This window comes from Macadamia integrifolia, chromosome 4, assembly GCF_013358625.1.
Source record: "Macadamia integrifolia cultivar HAES 741 chromosome 4, SCU_Mint_v3, whole genome shotgun sequence".
Classification (NCBI taxonomy): Eukaryota; Viridiplantae; Streptophyta; class Magnoliopsida; order Proteales; family Proteaceae; genus Macadamia; species Macadamia integrifolia.
This window is the reverse complement of record NC_056560.1, coordinates 2,601,128-2,619,709: the sequence shown is the minus strand read 5'-3', so window position 1 is coordinate 2,619,709 and position 18,582 is coordinate 2,601,128. Positions and strand designations below refer to the sequence as shown.

Sequence of the window (18,582 nt, the reverse complement as noted above, 5' to 3'; positions counted from 1 at the left end):
AGTCCTCTAAATATTTAAGGACCTTAGTGCATACAAAGGACGATTGAGTTTTAAGAGAAAAAAGAGAGCTTTGGCTTGGAAGCTGTGAGAAGCAGTGGCTGTGAAAGGCAAGGCGGTGAGAGGCGGTGGGCGAGAAACCCTGGACTGAGATAGTCCCCTATCGCCCTTCCCTACCCCTCCTTCTTCTTCCCTTCTTCTTAATTTTCTGTTTTATATTTCAATTGATTTCATTGTGTGATCTGCTACAAGTTCTGCCATTGTGAGAACCTATTTTTTCTGCCATATCAGATTTGGTTATGATTGGTTGCTGTGATTATTACTTGAATCTGAGATTTATTGATTGTGTTTAAGATCCTACCAGGGGCTAGGTCCTTTGTGATCCAGCCTTATATTACAACCTAAGAACTTTTATCAATAAATGGAAGGGGGAAAAAAGGTGGGCTCCAAGACGTTGCACAAGATTGTTATCCATGTGATTCCTTCAATGTCAACAACAGGTAAGGAATCTATGAGTAGATCTATCAAAAAAAAATGTCATTGAAGTAAGAAAGAACAACTCAGATCTCCTAATATCTGGCAGCAAAAGTGTCAAATATTTTTTCAACCATTAACAAGCTTGAGAAACCATAAAAGGTTTCAATGTAATCTGTTTAGATTAAAGCTTTGAAAGATAACATGATGCTACACCCAAAGACTTACAATTCATGATCAAACATTCTGGCAGTTTCAAAACCAACAATCAACAAATAAGTGTTTCATGGAAATAACCAAATAAATTACTCTAGCATCCTATATGCTGTACCAGAAAGTTGCTTCATCTGCAGTACTGACATAAGCTCCCCCAGCTATTAATAGGCCTATCGTAGCCCCAGTCAATAACCTCCCCTACAAGCCAAAACATAATTGGAAGTAGCAAATTTAGAACTGAAATTATCCAACATCAAATGCATTGACAGACAGAAGACTCATCCCATCTTAGAAACAGGATTGTAAGTCTAATGAGATAAAAAGTTATCCAGCATAAAAACCAAGGGTAATGTATTCAAATAAATTTTCATGAAGCTCCATTCTTTCTGTTTTTCCAGGGGACAAATTCTAGCTAAGTTGGCAGGTGCAACCAGACACTTGTAGTAAATACCATATAAATGCTGCAGGGAGTGAGCACAAGCAGAGCTAAGACAAGCATCCAAAAGAAGCCATTGACAACAAAGTAATATAATGGTTAAAGCCTCTAGCCAAAAGTAGTGGGAACTCCAAAGGAAACACTGACAAAAAGCTCCTTATATTGCTCTACTGCCAATATTGAGAAGCCAGCCGAGATGTCTGCCTATTCAGCACTTCGACAAAATATTCTATAAAGAAGAAAAATATTTTTATTAAAAATAAAAAATAAAAAAAATCATAACATAAGATACTGCATGTGTCAAAATGTTTCTTCTCCATATATAATACACCTCATTTTAGCTGGTGGACAAACCGGTATAAAACCAAACCTTGCAGTTTTAATCCAGCAAACAAACAAAACTGAACAACTGACACATGCTGCACTATAGCATCCCATAGCATTCCAAATGAACAATTTTTCCTCTTTCCAGAACACATTACTGAACTATGCAAATTCATAATCAGACAAGGCACATACTTTTTAGAGGAAAATAATACGCAAAATTCAAAGATAGGGAAAGGCAGAGGGAGGAAAAGCAGAACTTTTACTTTCTTGGAAGATTGAGGGATTTTTGGAGCAGTTCCAGCCGCCAAACTCAAACGTCTGGATCCACCAAGAGCTTTGAAATTCACTTTCCTGTACAAAGCCTCCCTGATAAAATTCCTGGAAGCGCTCGCAGCCATGGAAGTGAGCTCCCTTTCTCAATTTTCCTCAATAGAATTCACTTCTCTGAGAGCAAAAAAAAAAAAGGGGTGAGATTTCTCGCTCTGAATGAAAGAAGACGAGATCTTTTATGTTCTCTGTTTTGGGAGCAATGGAGTGTGGCTCACTTGTTTCTCACTTGTGCTAATAGGGCTCGCAAAAGGGTAGGATGGGAACTCGGACATGGCCACCCAGGTAAAGGGAGCAGACAACTAGACAAGCTTGAAGCCTAGATGGGCCTCTTTAAGGAACAAAGAGATTCCTTTCTTGGCTACTTCGGATTGGAACAGGACGGCATCGGTTTAGATCTATTGCAAAAGTTTAATATGGCAATGACATGGAAAATTTTCACGAATAACAGAATCAAGGTATAAAATATGCTAATTTTTCAGAAGTCCGAAAATTTTTGAAACACATTTTCCAAAACGTTACAACATGTGCCAATAATATGTAAATTTATTCCCCAAAAGAAAAATATATATGTATATTTATTACCTATGTCCTATAATATTTGCATGACAAGTGCTATGTATCCAAAGAGAAGAGCGAGCCAAAGGTAGGTTTAAATTTATAAATTACAATGAGCTGGGCATTCAGGGTAAGCCTAGTGAAAGTTAAATAAATGTCACACACAAGACTAGCCAAGTTCACTAAGTACAAAGTTAAATTTTTAATGGAAAATGCTGACCAGGCCAATAGACGTGACTTCACTCTTTCGATCTCTGTCCGATTTGGCTATATTTCCCTTATAAATGTTTGACCCAAATGTTTAATATGCAAATGAGTAAAATTCTTTAATCTATTTGCAGATTGCCTACCTAGGAAGTAAATTCATTTGCATAAGAGTTTCTAAGGCTAAATAATTGCTTGAATATATGTAATTCATATTTCAGAAAACCAGAAACATAGCTACATGCCAATTCTGGACAAATAAACAGAATTGAATTGTAATCAAAAACCCAAATTGAGCAGATATTTGAATGCTCAGACATATGTATAACCTAATTGCACAAATCCAGATTATAATATGGAATCCAAAGTCGAACTATTTTTGATAAAACAGGCCAAACTCAAATGGAAAATAGTAACCTACAATATGGAATCCGAAATCAAAATCAGATTTGATAACCAATACTTCCAGCTCAATCCCAGACCCAACAGTGAAATGGAAAACAGGAAAAATTTTGGGGAAATAAATCAAGACATGGAAGAGGATACTACTGTAATCAAACTCCTCATTGCTATTGTTTCTGATGCAGAACCAAGGTACCAGCAGAGCCAGAGGAGAAGGAAGACCAGAAAATCTGGCAGCAGATCTGACAGCATGACAGCCAACTCTAACAACAGAATCTGACAGAACTTGAGCATCTTGACAGCCTGCAGTTTCCAATTATGTCTAGTTTCTGATTCCTAATCTCTCCAGTCCAAATCATGGGAGACTTATAGCATTCCTTTTTTTTTTTTTTTTGTGCTATTATTGTCATTAGCTAGGATGGATTGGGATTATTTAATTCCAATCCTGTTCGTCATATTTCCTTTATAATTTTAAGTTGCTCGAGTCAGATTAGGACATACCAATTAGTTATCAATTGTACTAGTATAGTCTGTTTTGTTTTTGTTTTCTTCATTCATTATCCAATCCGGCAGATGACCCCAGCCCTTAATTAATCCTGACTGAGTCTTATCACATATAATAAATACACATAAGGCCAATCAGCCCTCCCCCACCCCCAAAAAAAAGGATTTTAAGCATTATACAGAGTTCGGTTTTCTGGAAGAAGCTGCTGCCAATTGTAGCAAATGTGGTCTAGGTGGATTCTAGCCTCTTATCTTCCATTCTTCTATATATTTTTCTATTCATCCTGCTGTCAAAGATTCAGGTCAGATCTTTACAACTTAATATCCTGTGGTTGTGCTGTTCTCTGCTATTTCTTAGGCATTGCTACTGTGTGCATGTTCTATATTCTGTTGGATTGAGTTCGCTTCAGTAGCTTCAGATCTCATTCGATTTGTATCACTGTTCTTGATTTTTTATTCTGCTGGTCGATTACCGCAAATCTGATTCTATTTATTAAATTCCTTATGGCAGTAGGACATTTCTAAAACTCACAATCCGGTGATCAGATTCTGGTAAAACTTTGCGGACCTTAATCAATCCTGATTGATTTCAGTCCTTAATCAATTCTACTTCATTCTGAGCTGAAATTTCTCAGTTTCTGTTATGTTTTCCCTAACTTTGTCATTCTGTTTTCCGTTGTCCTAGAACTATTCTAATAGAAGTTTATGTCCATTACTTCCACAGCAAATATCTGTATGATTTTAAGGCCATTTTCCAGCAATTCTCCATGTTACTATGCCGCAGCTTGTATATCAAGATATCATCGGATATCCACCAGTTCCATTAGGTTCTCTATCCGTATCTTTTAAAGGCCACACCATCCATTGGAAATAGAAATTATACTGGTGAAATTGCAAACTACCATGACTTGAGACTAGAGCTGAGATGGGGCGAACAGGATGTTTACATAGCAATTAATAGACAACATGTGGAATTCATAAGGGGTAGCAACCTTATGTTATCATGAATGGTGGAACCCATGGGAGAGACACACAGAATGTAGTGGGTTTTCCATTTCTTTAACAAGTTTCATCTCATTGCTCAGGTGACTTAATTTAGTCCAGCAAGAAAAAAGAGCTAGAGCCCAATGCAATAATGCACTTTTAGGACAAGTGAAGAGCTAGGCTGAGAATTGTGTTTATTCCTTTCACTTCTGTTCTTCTGATTACATTCTTCAACCGCTGCTGCTTGTTGGTGGGAAAAAAACATTTCAAGACAGGTAAAGGGTCATGAGTATGGCATGGGATTTATGAAAAGGTGGGGTGACAAGCGTTCAGCAGCTTGTAAATTTCTACCAAACTCTTTAGAAAATAAAAACAGTCTTAATTACTACTTGAACTTCTGAGATATTAATATAGACTACCAAATAAATTTATTCTATTAAAAATATTAAGTTAATGTGCCACAAAGAGAAATTTAAATTAATCCAAATGAAACAGATTAATGTAGTTTCTTAGAAAATCGGTAAGCTCAAACTAATGAAGGAGATTTTGGGATTTATTTGTTAGAAATAGATGAGAAATCCAAAAGAAAAAAAAAAAAAAAAATATATATATATATATATATATACATTGTAACTAGAACAATCCCTCCAGCCCAATCAATTCCTCCAGTCCAATCCCAGACCCAATGTAGACAACTAAAACAATCACGGAAAACCCAAAATGAGAGAAACTTAAGAATGTAACAAAATCGTGTACCCAAGCTTTCCATCGTATAGAACAAAAGAACAGAAAAAATCACAAATTGGAACTGTTTATCTTCAAAATGACATGAATACAACAAACAGTGAAATGGAAAAGAATACCCTTTTGCGCCCAAATTGCAGAGATTGTAGTCCTTGGGCAGTGATATATTACCTGCAAAAACACCAATTATGATCAGATAATAGTTGAGAAGAACGAGAACCAAAAACATATCTTTACGCTTCATTTGGATAAAATCAAAGAAACCAAAGAGAGGGAGAAAGAATGTTGGAACCAAATTACCGGAGATTGTCGGAGGTGACGAGCGTCCGTTGAGAAGTTGAAGTTGAAGTAGAGGCCTGCGAAGTCGTCTTTGGAATCAAATGACTAATTTACCCTTGATTGCGAGGTTGTAACCTAGCTAGGGAGTGTTTGAATTGAAGTTGATTGATGAGGTGTCTGCGAAGCCATTGACGCTTTTTAGAAGTGGACTCACGAGGGAATGTTCGAATTGACGAAATTGGAGGTGTGTTTCGTGTTTGGAGCGACTTTGGACTCTCGAGTTTGGATGACCTTCCAAATTGCGGAATTGATTTGATGCCATTTGAGGCATTCCACCGCCCTGGAATATGACACGATGGAATTTATTAATGAGAAAAAAAGAGAACTTTTCCTTCATACGGTTCACCACTTCATTTTAGGGTTCATAAATTCTTACAGGGCTTTACAACCTTCTCAAAATTACCCTCATGTTTCATGTGTATCTAAGATTCTCTCAATGAATGGATTTCAATTCACCGTGTCCTTATGAAAACTCAGTCTCTCTCATTGAACATTTTTTTCTTTTCATTTTTTGATAGAATGTCTTTGAACCTAAGGTGTTTTGCCCCTTCAAATGGCTATGTTTAGATGTCAAGAAAGGAAGAAAAAAAAAAGTTGGATTTGAAGAAAAACATATACACATAAATCAATTGTTGTATCATCGAAACAAAGTTTATTATCATTTTTATTATTAAAATAAATAAATAATTACATTGAGATAGGGCAAAAGAAATGTTGTAGGTTCATGGAACCCTTCCTCATTCAATAAATTCCTCTCTTTATGTTCATATGTCCTGATTCCACTGGAAAATACCAACAATTATGAGTAGTTTTAATTTTCTTATTGTTCATTACCAAAAATATATATATATATTCTTATTGTTCATTTAGCTAATAAAATTTCTCGGTGAAACCTAAATAATTAATTGTCTCATAAAGATACTCTGAAGGCTTCAGAATCAAGGTATCATTAGCTAAAGAAGACCGTGGCTAATCCACATGGCCTGCCTGATGAATGTCAGTGGTGAGACATCGTAAATTGGTCTACAGGCATCGTGATAAGTCCTAGGTCTTAACTATTGAAGAAATCTAGCCAAAAACATAGGATGTTTGTATCTTCTTGCAAAAAAAAAAAAAACACAAGGATCAATTTTCTCTTCATCCATGGTGAAGAGACACTCTGTCTTTATTATTGTTGGATGGGATTCTAAGGATGATGGAAGGCTTTGTACAATATGGGAAATAATTATTACCCTTTGAAATTCCCATGTTGACATTGAGAAGAGGTGAATCAAGGTCTCTAAAAATTCTCTCCAATTTTTTTGACAGTGTTCTCAATAGTACACTTGGTATCCCCAATGCAAATGGCATCCCCCAACATTACCAATGATGGTCACCACACTGATATCCCTATATTTTTTGTCACTTTGTTGTTGACACTGGCACTACCCAACAATAACCTTGTGGGTCACACATATTTGATGGCAATGGCGTTATCTCACTTATAGTGACAACTGTACTCCCAGCTTTATTCTCTATGTTGGCAAACACACATATATTCTACATACATCCACGTTGTATAATAAGTGGTTAGTGTTGTAACCCGGCAGTCACTGAGAGGGGGGGTGAATCAATGAGTCTAATTCCGATCCATAAAAAACCTGTCCGATGTCTGGCCAAGGAAAACCTGATATACCTGTCCCTGTTTGCACACAGTCGTATGCATACTCAGCATCTCATAGGCACTTCCAAGTGTGCACACCCATTCCACATTCCACGCACTTCAATATAAATTGCAAACAACAAGCACCCACAACACAGGGTTTTTATGAGGTTCGGCAATTTGCCTACATCCCCGAAGTAGTCCTGTAAAGGCTTCGTACCTACTCAATACACTACTTTTGACTGCACCCACAATCGGGAGCACCCACACCCAATTTTCTCAAGTCAAAGCTGAGATGGCACTCATAGTGCCGATACAATGTGTAGCACCCACTACACGGGAGCACCCACTAAGCACACAATAAATAATACAGTAAATTGGGGCTTATATCAATGCCCTACAGTTAAGCCTTGCCTAGCAAATACATCCACAACTAGCTAGCATACTTATAGTTCATCCACAACTAACCTAGCATGTATACATTCATCCACAACTAACCCTAACATACATACATGCATATAATGTAAAATCAAAGGTTAGAGAATCTTATAACCGATTGTCTGGGATGACTGGAAACTTGTACTGACAAGTTTGGTGCTTACACTTTCTCTCTCATTGGCTTCTTGCTCTTCAAAGCAAATACATCCTTGCTTTCTTCTCTTCCTCCTTGGCTTTGAGTTAATGTACCATTAACACACTTCAACCACCTCTTTTACCTCCTTTAATGGCCTAAGAACATTTATCACCAAGTATGTATGTTCATTCAAGGACCAACAAAGAGGGGGAAGCTTCTCCTACCAAAACGGTAGCCTTCTTTCATTCAAAACTCATTTTTCTTGCTTCCATGGTGTAGGGCTTGAAAAAATGAAGAAGCTGCAACTTGGTTCACCCAAATCCAAGTTAAAATGAGGGAGATATGACCATTTGAAGTTGAGCCAATGAGATAGCTTGAAATGGAATCTTCGTAGGGGTGGTGTAGGCTACATCGGTGGCGCGCGAAACAGGGGCGAAATCTGACCGTAGATCTTATAATATAAGCCGTCCGATTAAGCCAACGGACAATAGATCTAAACCATTAGATTTGAATCTCGATGATGTCAGCATGAAATAGGCGTTGACATCATCAGAAGTGTTGTCGATCTATGATTGGTTGATTTTCCGGATTTTAAGGGAGCTTGTCTCCCACTCACAAAAGAGAAAGGCTATCCTCCATCATGGCTTAAATCATATTTCATGAGATCATTAAGATTGGAATCTTTTTTATATCTTCTATACACTCGTGAAACACACCAACATACCTTGATAAGGTGTAGCGCCAGTGCATCAAGAATTATGCACCTAACCAATCAAATCCTACGCGCAAGCATCTATCTCGTCCATGTCAGCGCAAAATCTCAGCAGCCTTTGGATGGGCATCAAGCCTACGTGATCGAATCTTGGCCACCCATTTCATTTCCCTTTACTCCTCTTTATTACAATCAAGCCCATGCATCCATATATTTTAGTGCTTAAAGACCCATGTCAACTCAGACCTTCAAAATCTTTACATTACACAAAAGCCCTTCAAATTTCAAAAATAAATTCCGAAAAATCCACCCAACACTGAGAGCAACTGATGGATTTTCGGTTTGGATTTTCGAACCGACTTTATGGAAACACTTATAACTTTTTCATACGATATCCGATCGAGATGAAACGAAGTGCATTGGAATCGTAACTGAATTCTCTATGACTTTTCAGAAGACTCAATCATTTGAATCATCCATGTAAAAAGACCAAAATGCCCCTACACATTTTCAATGACGTATCTTTCTCATACGGAATCGGAACGTGATGAAATCATAACCGTTGGAAAGATTGTATTTTTGTCGTATTTTTACATGGAGAACACTTCCTTTAAAAAATCCATCTTCAATGCCGAAACTGCCCTCGACTGCAACAAATACCGTAACTTCTTCATACGGTATCGGAATGCGACAAAATCAGATGCACTGGACTAGATAAATTACAATCTATATTTTTTATGAAGAAACAATCTTCAAAAAATATCTTTTTCACTATCAAAAATGCCCCCGATCGTAAATAGGCTAATTTTGTCAGTTTTGACCCAGAAACCCACACCACCTATTAATGATGTATTAAACCACTCCATACATACCAAGCTGCTCTGTTATCTCATCAGTGACACTGGATACTTCCATGTCATCATTTTCATCCACGTCACCCAAACTGGCCACGTCATCACCGCCACGTGGCCGAGTTGCCAACAAGGACAACCACAAAACAACAGTTAGGTCTACCAGATTGTGCACACCCACTCTGCAAACATCCAAGACACTTCTATATCCATAATAATATACATGCATCCACAATATACATTATACATAGTTCAGTAAGTTGCATACATTGGTAAAGCAATACCCCACCCAGGGCCTCATATATTGCTCAATACTCAACATAGGACTCGATGGCTCCAAAATCCCCCCAGTATTTGCACATTCATGTTCCCCTTCAAATTCTTGAAATTCTACAATTCAAAGTAGGGGTGTCAACCAATCGAGCTGAGTCAGTCTCAATCGGGTATAGCCGGGCTTGACCATTGACAAACCTTGCACCATGAATGCCCGTTTAGGTGAACATGCCTTATTTTGGTGGGAATGGTACGGTTTATAATTGGGTCGGTTGATGTTGGGCTATAATTGGACTACCTTAAACGGCCCCTAACCAGGCTACAGACCTATTTAAGTTTAAATGGGCTCTAAATAGGCCTACCCTAAAATTATTTTCATAAGTAGGTTGAAGGCCCATAAATGTTCCATTTGAACATTAAATCACTATATTTGTATACAAAAAAATCATCATAGTAGAAGATGACGCAAATATATAATAAAGAAGAAAAATGGTATAAGATTATGATTATCCTTACAAAAAAAGAAAAGATTACCATTGTTACAATTTAAAAACAAAGTATAACTAAACAAAATCCTATTATAAAGCAAAAGGTAAGAAAATCAAATTATATCTCATCCACATGATGCTTGACACGAGCCACATATATACAAACAAGAACATTCAGAATTCGTCCAAAAACCTAAGCAATTCATCACCATCAACTTTTCAATCAATGAGCCCTTTAAAAACTTGTTGAAAAACATATCTTCTGCGAGGTCTTAAAAATATCAAAGGCACTATACCACAAACCATCTTCCAAGCATCCCAAAATTCAATTATTAGAAACAAGTCCAACCAGATTTCATCCAAGTCAAGTAATTCATCCACCGGATGGTGGATGAATTCCCCCCACCTCCACTCAATAGATTTATTTTAATAATTATTCAGCACTAGAGTGCTTCAAGCCTTCAACATCATTTTCCACCTATATGATGATTGTAAGAAGATTATCGTGAGAATAAAGGTTGCACAGACTTCTCCCTCTTCCCTTGTTGGTTTCCTAAACCAATTAGGAAAGTCTTGGTAGAACTAGGACTGATGTTAGCGGTGTTAGTCTAGAAGTTAGTAATCCTAGTCAAACTAGGAGAGTCAAAGTCTAACTAGGATTGGTAGCTAGTTAGTTTCATATTATGTTTCTATGTTTCTAGTCCTACTCTCTCTCTCTCTCTCTCTCTCTCTCTCTCTCTCTCTCTCTCTCTCTCTCTTTTCTTATTTTGCATGGTATCAGAGATTGGTCTGATCTCTAAATAATTAAGACATCTCCTTTTTAATAGCTTACAATCCAGTAACAGTCAACTCCCATTAGTGGCTGTTACTGGTTCTTCTTAAAAGAAACCACGATTTTCTAGAGGAGGTGATTTTCATCCTGTATTTTTCTGTTTTGTGTATGGAGGATTGATTGACTAAAATCAATCATATTGTTTGAAGAATCTGCTCAGATTACTATTAGAAGTAATCATTGGTTAGGGTTTTCTTATTTGAAGGCTGGCCTATACACTCTTGGAGAAATCGATTGGTGTTTTCAGGGTTTTGGCTACTTGCCAAAATCGGTTTTTCCCATATCTTCTAGGTGTGATCTCTATTTGCATATTCCTTTTAATATTTTCTTTATCATCATATCAAGAATGTCCAACACAAATTTCAGCATCATTGGAGCAATTTACACCCAACCGCAAGTATTCTCTCCCAACCCCAGCCCTAGGGTTATTTTATCCCTAATAGTCGTTTTTTGGGTTGACAATTTTGGGACAAGTTTTTTGTGGGTTGCTTTCATCTTTGTATTTATGGGTTTGTTTCTTAATTATATTTAGTTGTAATTCCCCATAGGTGGAGTGCCAAAACTTTACAATCTCCATGGGTGAATTTATCTGAGTCCCAAAACTTAACAACCGCCATGGGCAGAGTCCCAAAACTTTTTGGTTGTTGATTTTATTGAAGTCTAGCTAAAGGTTTGGTTTGCGATCTTATTTTGATTGGTTAAATATATAAGATCAATCAATTGTGTGGTCTAACAAGGGGGTTAGATCAATTTTCTGGTTTATTGTTTGTGCATTGTTGTGCACTAATGGCTGATAAGGAAGGAAAGAATATCGTCACTAAGGTGATATCTTCATCATCACATAAGATTACAGAAAAAAAGCTTGCAGGAGCTGCCAATTTTCAACAGTGGAAGAAAATTGTGCAGCTTGTTTTGACTGGTCGAGATCAACAGGATCACCTAACAAAGGAGAAACGTGCTAATGACACTACATGGGATATAGTTGATGCACGTATTTTGGGATAGCTATTGAACTCAATGGATAACTCTATAGTTGTTGTTGTTACCCACATCGATATTGTGAAGAATTAATGGGATTATTTGGATGTTCTATATTCTGGATAGAACAACCTCTCTGGCATCTATGAGCTATCTCAGGAATTTTATCGGACTAATAAGAAAGGTCAGCCTCTAACTCAGTACTTTGCTAATTTCAAGAGAATGTATGAAGAGTTAAATTCTCTACTCCCTATTAGTAGTGATGTGTAAAAGATGCAAAATCAGCGGGAGCAACTTGTAATTTTGGGCTTTTTTGGAGGTCTTGGAATAAAATATGACTCTACTCATTCTTAGATTCTTAGAGGTGACAAGGTAGCATCGCTTGCAGATACATTTTCCTAAGTCCTACAGGTATCTCGAGAAAATTCTCATTATTCTACTCCAGTGGAAAACTCCGTACTCACAGCACAGAGTAATAATCGTGGAGCTTCACGTGGTATAGGTAATGGTGACAATAAGGGACAATTTACTAGAAACTCTTCAGATAGTTCAGGGGCAGTGCACACATGCCACCATTGTGGTAAACCAGAACACAACCAACGCTTCTATTGGAAACTTCATGGCAAACCTCCTCAAGAGCAGTTTGCCAATTCAACTACAATTGATGAACCCTCTCAGCCTAGACAATCTGAGAGTAAGATGGCCAAAATGACCGATGAAGAATTTGCACGGTATAATCAGTTTCAGACTCAAGCACCTCAGCCTTCCACAGTTACTCTTGTTCAGACAAGTAATGCCATTTCATGTCTCTCCTCTTCTTCTTGCACTTGGATAATTAATTCAGGTGCATCGGATTACATGTCTGGTATTTCGGGTATATTTTCTTCTGTAAAGAAATCCTCTGCTAATGTCACATTGGCCAATGGCTCAATTGCTAAAGTCAATGATATTAGCACTGTTTGTCTTAATTTCTCTTTATCGTTATCATATGTTCTTTATTTGCCACAATTATTGTTCAACATTCTATCTGTAAGCAAGTTCACACAAGCTTACAATTGGTCTATAACCTTTTTCTCCGACCAATGTGTTTTTCTAGATCTTATGAAGAAGAAGATGGTTGGCAGAGGTCATAGGGTTGGGGGACTGTATCTTTTTTAATACAATTCACCTTCCATAACCTGTTTGGGTACTCTGATTCCTCATTAGGTTCACTGCTGGTTGGGCTATCCGTCTTTGCAAATTTTACAGAAACTTGATCCTAGTTTTAACTCTCTTTCTAGTTTAGAATGTGAATCATGCCAGTTTAGAAAACTACATCGTGTTAGTTATTCCTCTCGGGTCACTAAATGGTCTGCATCCCCTTTTTCTTTGGTTCATTCAAATGTGGGGCCCTTGTCCTGTAACGTCCAAGTTAAGCTTTAAGTATTTTCTTACATTTTTTGATGACTATTCTAGGACGACCTGGATTTATTTAATAAAAGATCATTCTGAATTATTTGTTATCTTTTGTGCATTTGTTGCTAAGATTCAAAATCAATTTAATGTGACTATCAAAATTCTACGAAGTGATAATGGAAAAAGAGTATTTTTCTAGTCCATTTTCTCAGTTTATGGCTGGTTGTGGCATGATACACCAGTCTTCTGTTTCAGACACTCCTCAACAAAACGGAGTGACTGAAAGAAAAAATCGTCATTTGATGGAGGTTGCTAGGTCATTAATATTTGAAATGAAGGTAGCAAAATACTTTTGGGCTGATGCAGTTCTCACTGCCTGTTATCTTATTAATCGTATGTCTTCCTCTATTTTGTGTGATGGTGTTCCCCATTCTTTATTATTTCTTTCTGACCCACTTTTTGTTCTTCCCCCTCACGTATTTTGTTGTGTTTGTTTTATTCGTGATCATCATCCAGGTTTATCAAAGTTGGATCCACATGCTATTAAGTATCTCTTTTTGGGTTATTCACGTACCAAAAAGGGATATTGTGTTATTCCCTTGTTCTTCAAAAATACGTTGTTACTGCCGATGTGTCCTTCTTTGAGTCCACACCCTACCCAAAATAAGTCATTTGTTTTGCCTGAGTTGGATGGTGATCTTTCAATTTATGTTATCCATCGTTCTGATCAATAGGACGCTATAGAGAAAGAATTGCCACCACCACCACCTCCTCCACCAGTTGCTCCACAAGTTTATACTCGTCGTGTTCGGGAAGCATTAGCACCCCCTCTCCCTGTGGAACCTACCTTATCATCTTCATTTACGGATCCTACTATAGTTACTCCTCTTTCTGACTTAGACCTTCTTATTGTACAACGTAAGGGTGTTAGGAGTTGTACCCAAGATCCTATTGTTGACTTTGTGTCTTATTCTGGCCTATCATCTACTTTTCATTCATGTCTTTCCACTATTTATTGTCATCCTATTCCTTAGAATCCTGCAGAGGCATTATCTAGTCCTGACTGGAGGATAGCTATGAAAGACGAACTATTTGCCTTGGAAGAAAATCAAACTTGGGATCTTGTATTGTTGCCACTTGGTAAAAAGGCTATTGGTTGTCGTTGGGTTTATGTGGTTGAGGTTAACCCTAATTGGTCTCTTACTTGTTTGAAGGCTCGACTGGTCGCAATGGGGTATGCTCAAGTTTGTCGCATTGATTACCTAGATACCTTCTCCCCTGTTGCCAAACTGGGCTTCGTTCGTGTTTTGATTTATCTTGCAGCTTCATCTCATTGGCCATTATTTTAGCTTGATGTGAAGAATGCTTTTCTTCATGGTGATTTGCATGAGGAGATGTATATAGAGCAACCTCCGAGGTTTGTTGCTCAGGTGGAGTGTGGAAAGGTGTGCAAGCTCAAGAAATCCTTGTATGGGTTGAAATAGTCTCCTTGGGCGTTGTTTGGTAGGTTTACTGATGTGGTTTGTATATTTGTACTGTCAAGGTGTGACAGTGATCATTCTGTGTTCTATCATAATCTAATGCAACGAAGATATTTCTGGTTGTATATGCTAATGATATTGTCATTACCGGAGATGATGTTGAAGGAATCCAAAGTTTGAAAGTACATTTACAGCAACACTTGCAAACTAAGGATCTAGGCCGGTTAGAGTACTTCCTAGGAATTGAAGTTGCTCAATCAAGGAAGGAAATTTCTGTCTCAGAGAAAGTATGTTTTGGACCAACTTGAAAGTATGTTTTGAACCTACTTTTAGAAACACTAACAGGTATGTCAGGAACAAAACGCATTAACACTCCAATGGATCCAAATGTGAAACTTATGCTTGACGAAGGTGATGTGTTAGAAGAACCTGAGAAATATAGAAGACTGGAGGAAAAACTGAATTATTTGACTGTGACTCGACCTGACAATGCCTTCCCTGTTAGTGTTGTGAGTCAGTTTCTTTTGTCTCCACGAACTTTGCATTGGGATGCTATTGTTCGTATTCTGAGGTATCTTAAGAAAGCTCCAGGACGTGGTATATTATACTCAGATAATGGACATAATTGTATTGAAGCCTTGAAGGGTTTTGTGATGCTGATTAGGCTGGTTCGCCTATTGATAGGAGGTCAACTATAGGATACTGTACTTTTGTTGGTGGAAATCTTGTGTCTTGGAGAAGCAAGAAACAAGCTGTTGTGGAAAGGTCTAGTGCTGAGTCTGAGTATCGTGCCATGTCTCATGTTACTTGTAAGTTGATATGGGTAAAGCAGCTTCTGACAGAACTTGGATTCGAATGCACTTCCTCTATGCAGTTGTAGTGTGATAACCAAGCTACTATTCATATTGCTTCTAATCTAGTGTTCCATGAAAGGACAAAACATATTGAGGTCGACTGTCACTTTGTTCATGAAAAGCTACAATAATGAGTTATTTCTACAAGTCATGTTCGTACAGGAGAACAACTTGCACATGTTTTTACTAAGTCCTTGGGGGGTGGTAGAGTGGACTATATATGTAACAAGCTGGGCATGATTAATATCTATGCTCCAGCTTGATGGGGGAGCGTTAGAAGATTATCATGAGAAGGAAGGATGTGCTACCTTGCTTTCTAAACCCAGTCTAATTCCCCAGTTGGTTTGATTTGGCCTTGTAGGACTTGAACCCAAGCGAGCGGAGTCGCTACCCTATAGAACATGATGACAAGTGTGACTCTAAACTGGGGTTGGCTAAACGAGTTGGAGTCGGTGCCTAGTGAAGTTCATGTGCCTAAGCCGTGCACTTGCAGGTATCACAAGGCCATATACGCATAATAAAGGTGTGTAGTCGTATTTTGTGTCGAGTACGCATTTTGGTCAATTACCTAGAGTGAAATACGTGTCAGGGCTGAGCCCCGTTGAAATCCAAAATTAATTGGCTAAGTTTTGGTTGACTGGTGGGTGGTCACAGGTGGGTCAGACCCACCAATGTGACCTACCACATTGGTCATTAGATATTTTGATCCATGTATAAATAGCATTTATTATTTTTCTTTCCCTCATTTATTGCCTTACAAGGTCAATGAGAAAAGTAAAGAAGAGAGAGAAACGAAGGAAAGAGAAGGGAAGAAGAAGGAAGAAATGGGGAAGAAGATGCTTGTTGTGCGTCACTGGGGTTAGATCTTTTGAATTTGACACCGGGAAAGTGATCCTCGCCTTGAGATCTACGATTTGAGGTGAGTAAAAGCTATATTTCTCAAACCCCCAAGAAACCCTAAGTGAAACCCTTCGATTTGGGTAGGAATCTTTTAGATTTTGTTAATCTTACATGAGATGATGAATCTAAGGTTTAATAAAGGACCTAAATGTTGTTTTTGAAGGTTTTAGAGGAATAAATTATAAGATTTGAGAAGCATTTGGTGATCTCTTGAGCCAGAGAAGGAATTTGGAGATTTTGAAGTGTTATTGAGAAAATAGGTAAAATCCAAGCTTAAAACTTTGAATTGATCCTAGATCTATGTTAAAATCACAATATGGGACCTTAGATTTTGTGAAAAATATGGTTGAATCGACCCCTTGTGGTTTCCCCAAGGTGGGATGAAGAATGGAAGTGAACAGAAAAATCCCGATTCTAAGTGGTGGGCACCTGAAAATGGTCGGACCCTCCAATCTGGAGCCCGCCTATCCTGGATGGGTTGCTGGCTCGACCGACGAGCAAGGACCGATGGGAACCTGGCCCGTCGCTCCTGGCCCATTGCTCTTAGCCCGTCGGTCCAAGCAGAGTCCCTGGGTAAAGAGACGAACAAGGACCGGTGGGCACCTAGCCTGCCGCTTCAGACAGAGCCCCTGGGTCGAGCGATGGGCAAGGACTGGCAGGTACCTCGCCTGTCAATTGACCTACCAGTCCGACCCTTCGGGTTTTGATTGGGCCCAAATTTGTTGGGCAATCTCTTATTGTGATTCTAAATGTGTTGGGATCATCGTACTCTATTGGTTTTGAACCTAAGGTGGAGATATACTAAGCTCGACCTCTTTTAAGATAGGTTGTACTAAAAACTCACATAATTGTAAGTCAGATCTTCCTCATACCAAGGGTGATCATTGTACACAATTAAGTAAGTGGGAAGAGGACTTTGAATTTATTTTCGGAGTGTTTTTACATCATTTCATTATTGATGTAGACTAGCCATGTCATCACTATATTACGTTGTGTAGACTAGTCATTCACGAATGTTTGCATGTATTGTCTAGTGCATTATAAAATTCATTTATGATTTGTTACATTGTGACTTTAATTGATACATGTTTATCCTTGCTTCGAGATATGAGATGGATGATTTTAAATTATGGAATATGATGCATTGCTAGACTAAATGTCGTAGACGGCTTGGAAACGAATGCATTGGTAGCTTGTGGAATGGGACGTTGTGGCACTATGTAGTCGTACTATCTCATATAGAAGCATGCGGTTAGAAATGACATATCCTTGTGCTACGACCCTTTCCAACAGGGATTTAGGTGTTGTGTATATCACTGGGGGGAAGCCCGAGGTTGTGTACTAGTGGTGGAGGTTAGAAGTACGTTTGGCCAATCACTAGGACGGTCGACAACTTTGGTGATATAATCAGAGAGCTAATCGTACTGCTTTTACTTTAATGCATGGCAAGGCCCAATTTACTTTCTGGTACCCATGGCTAGCCTTCTCCAACAACCCTATGGGCGTATCGCGGGATGGAGTTCGCGAATCCTACCCAGGGCATACATGCAATGTGATTGTGAGTAGCACATGACCTATGATTTAGATGTGATGTTTAAGTGATCTAGAATATAAAAATAGACTTACATACATATAAGTGCATTTGTATTGCGAATGATTGCTTAGTTTTTCTTTTCACTTACTAGTCTAGTGAACCCATCCCATGTGCATACCATTTTTAGATGATCTTGTAGATTATCTGGCCGAAGAACTGAGTTGAGACCCACAGTAGAGTTTCTAGCTGAGGACTAGTGGGTCTTCGAAGATCTTGGGCAAGGGACCGAGTGCCCATGCGAGAGTTGTGTTACAGGACAGCAACATTGATATCTACTCGGGATTCTTTTTGATTATTTTGTGATGTTACCCCTTTTGTGCTCTGGATGTCTAAATTGTAATTTTTGTGTATATATCATGCCTACGAGCCCACTTGTAAATGTATTATGTAATACAATATGGGTATCAAGAATATTGGGGTATTTACAGGTATATACATGTAAGACTTCCGCTGAAATACATAATTTGTTTTCTTTAGTTATGTGTATACTGTGTAG

General features: G+C 38.2%; 1 protein-coding gene across 4 annotated transcripts in view; it reads right to left on the bottom strand.

Moving 5' to 3' along the window:
- Positions 1 to 5,820, bottom strand: part of LOC122076971 (dihydroorotate dehydrogenase (quinone), mitochondrial-like) — a 53,344-nt gene extending 47,524 nt beyond the window's left edge. For 2 of the 4 annotated variants that reach the window (XR_006139666.1, XM_042642649.1), the window contains exons 1-4: positions 5,474 to 5,813; positions 5,293 to 5,344; positions 1,714 to 1,894; positions 803 to 885 (exon numbers count right to left, since the gene is read on the bottom strand). Coding sequence is in view for 3 of the 4 variants with exons in the window: in XM_042642649.1 (XP_042498583.1) it covers positions 803 to 885; positions 1,714 to 1,848 (218 nt within the window). In the remaining variant the exon portion in view is untranslated. Of the gene's footprint in view, positions 1 to 802; positions 886 to 1,713; positions 1,895 to 5,292; positions 5,345 to 5,473 lie in introns of all 4 variants that reach the window. The other 2 variants (XM_042642651.1, XM_042642650.1) reach the window with 2 other exon arrangements.
- Between the last annotated feature and the right edge of the window lie 12,762 nt (positions 5,821 to 18,582).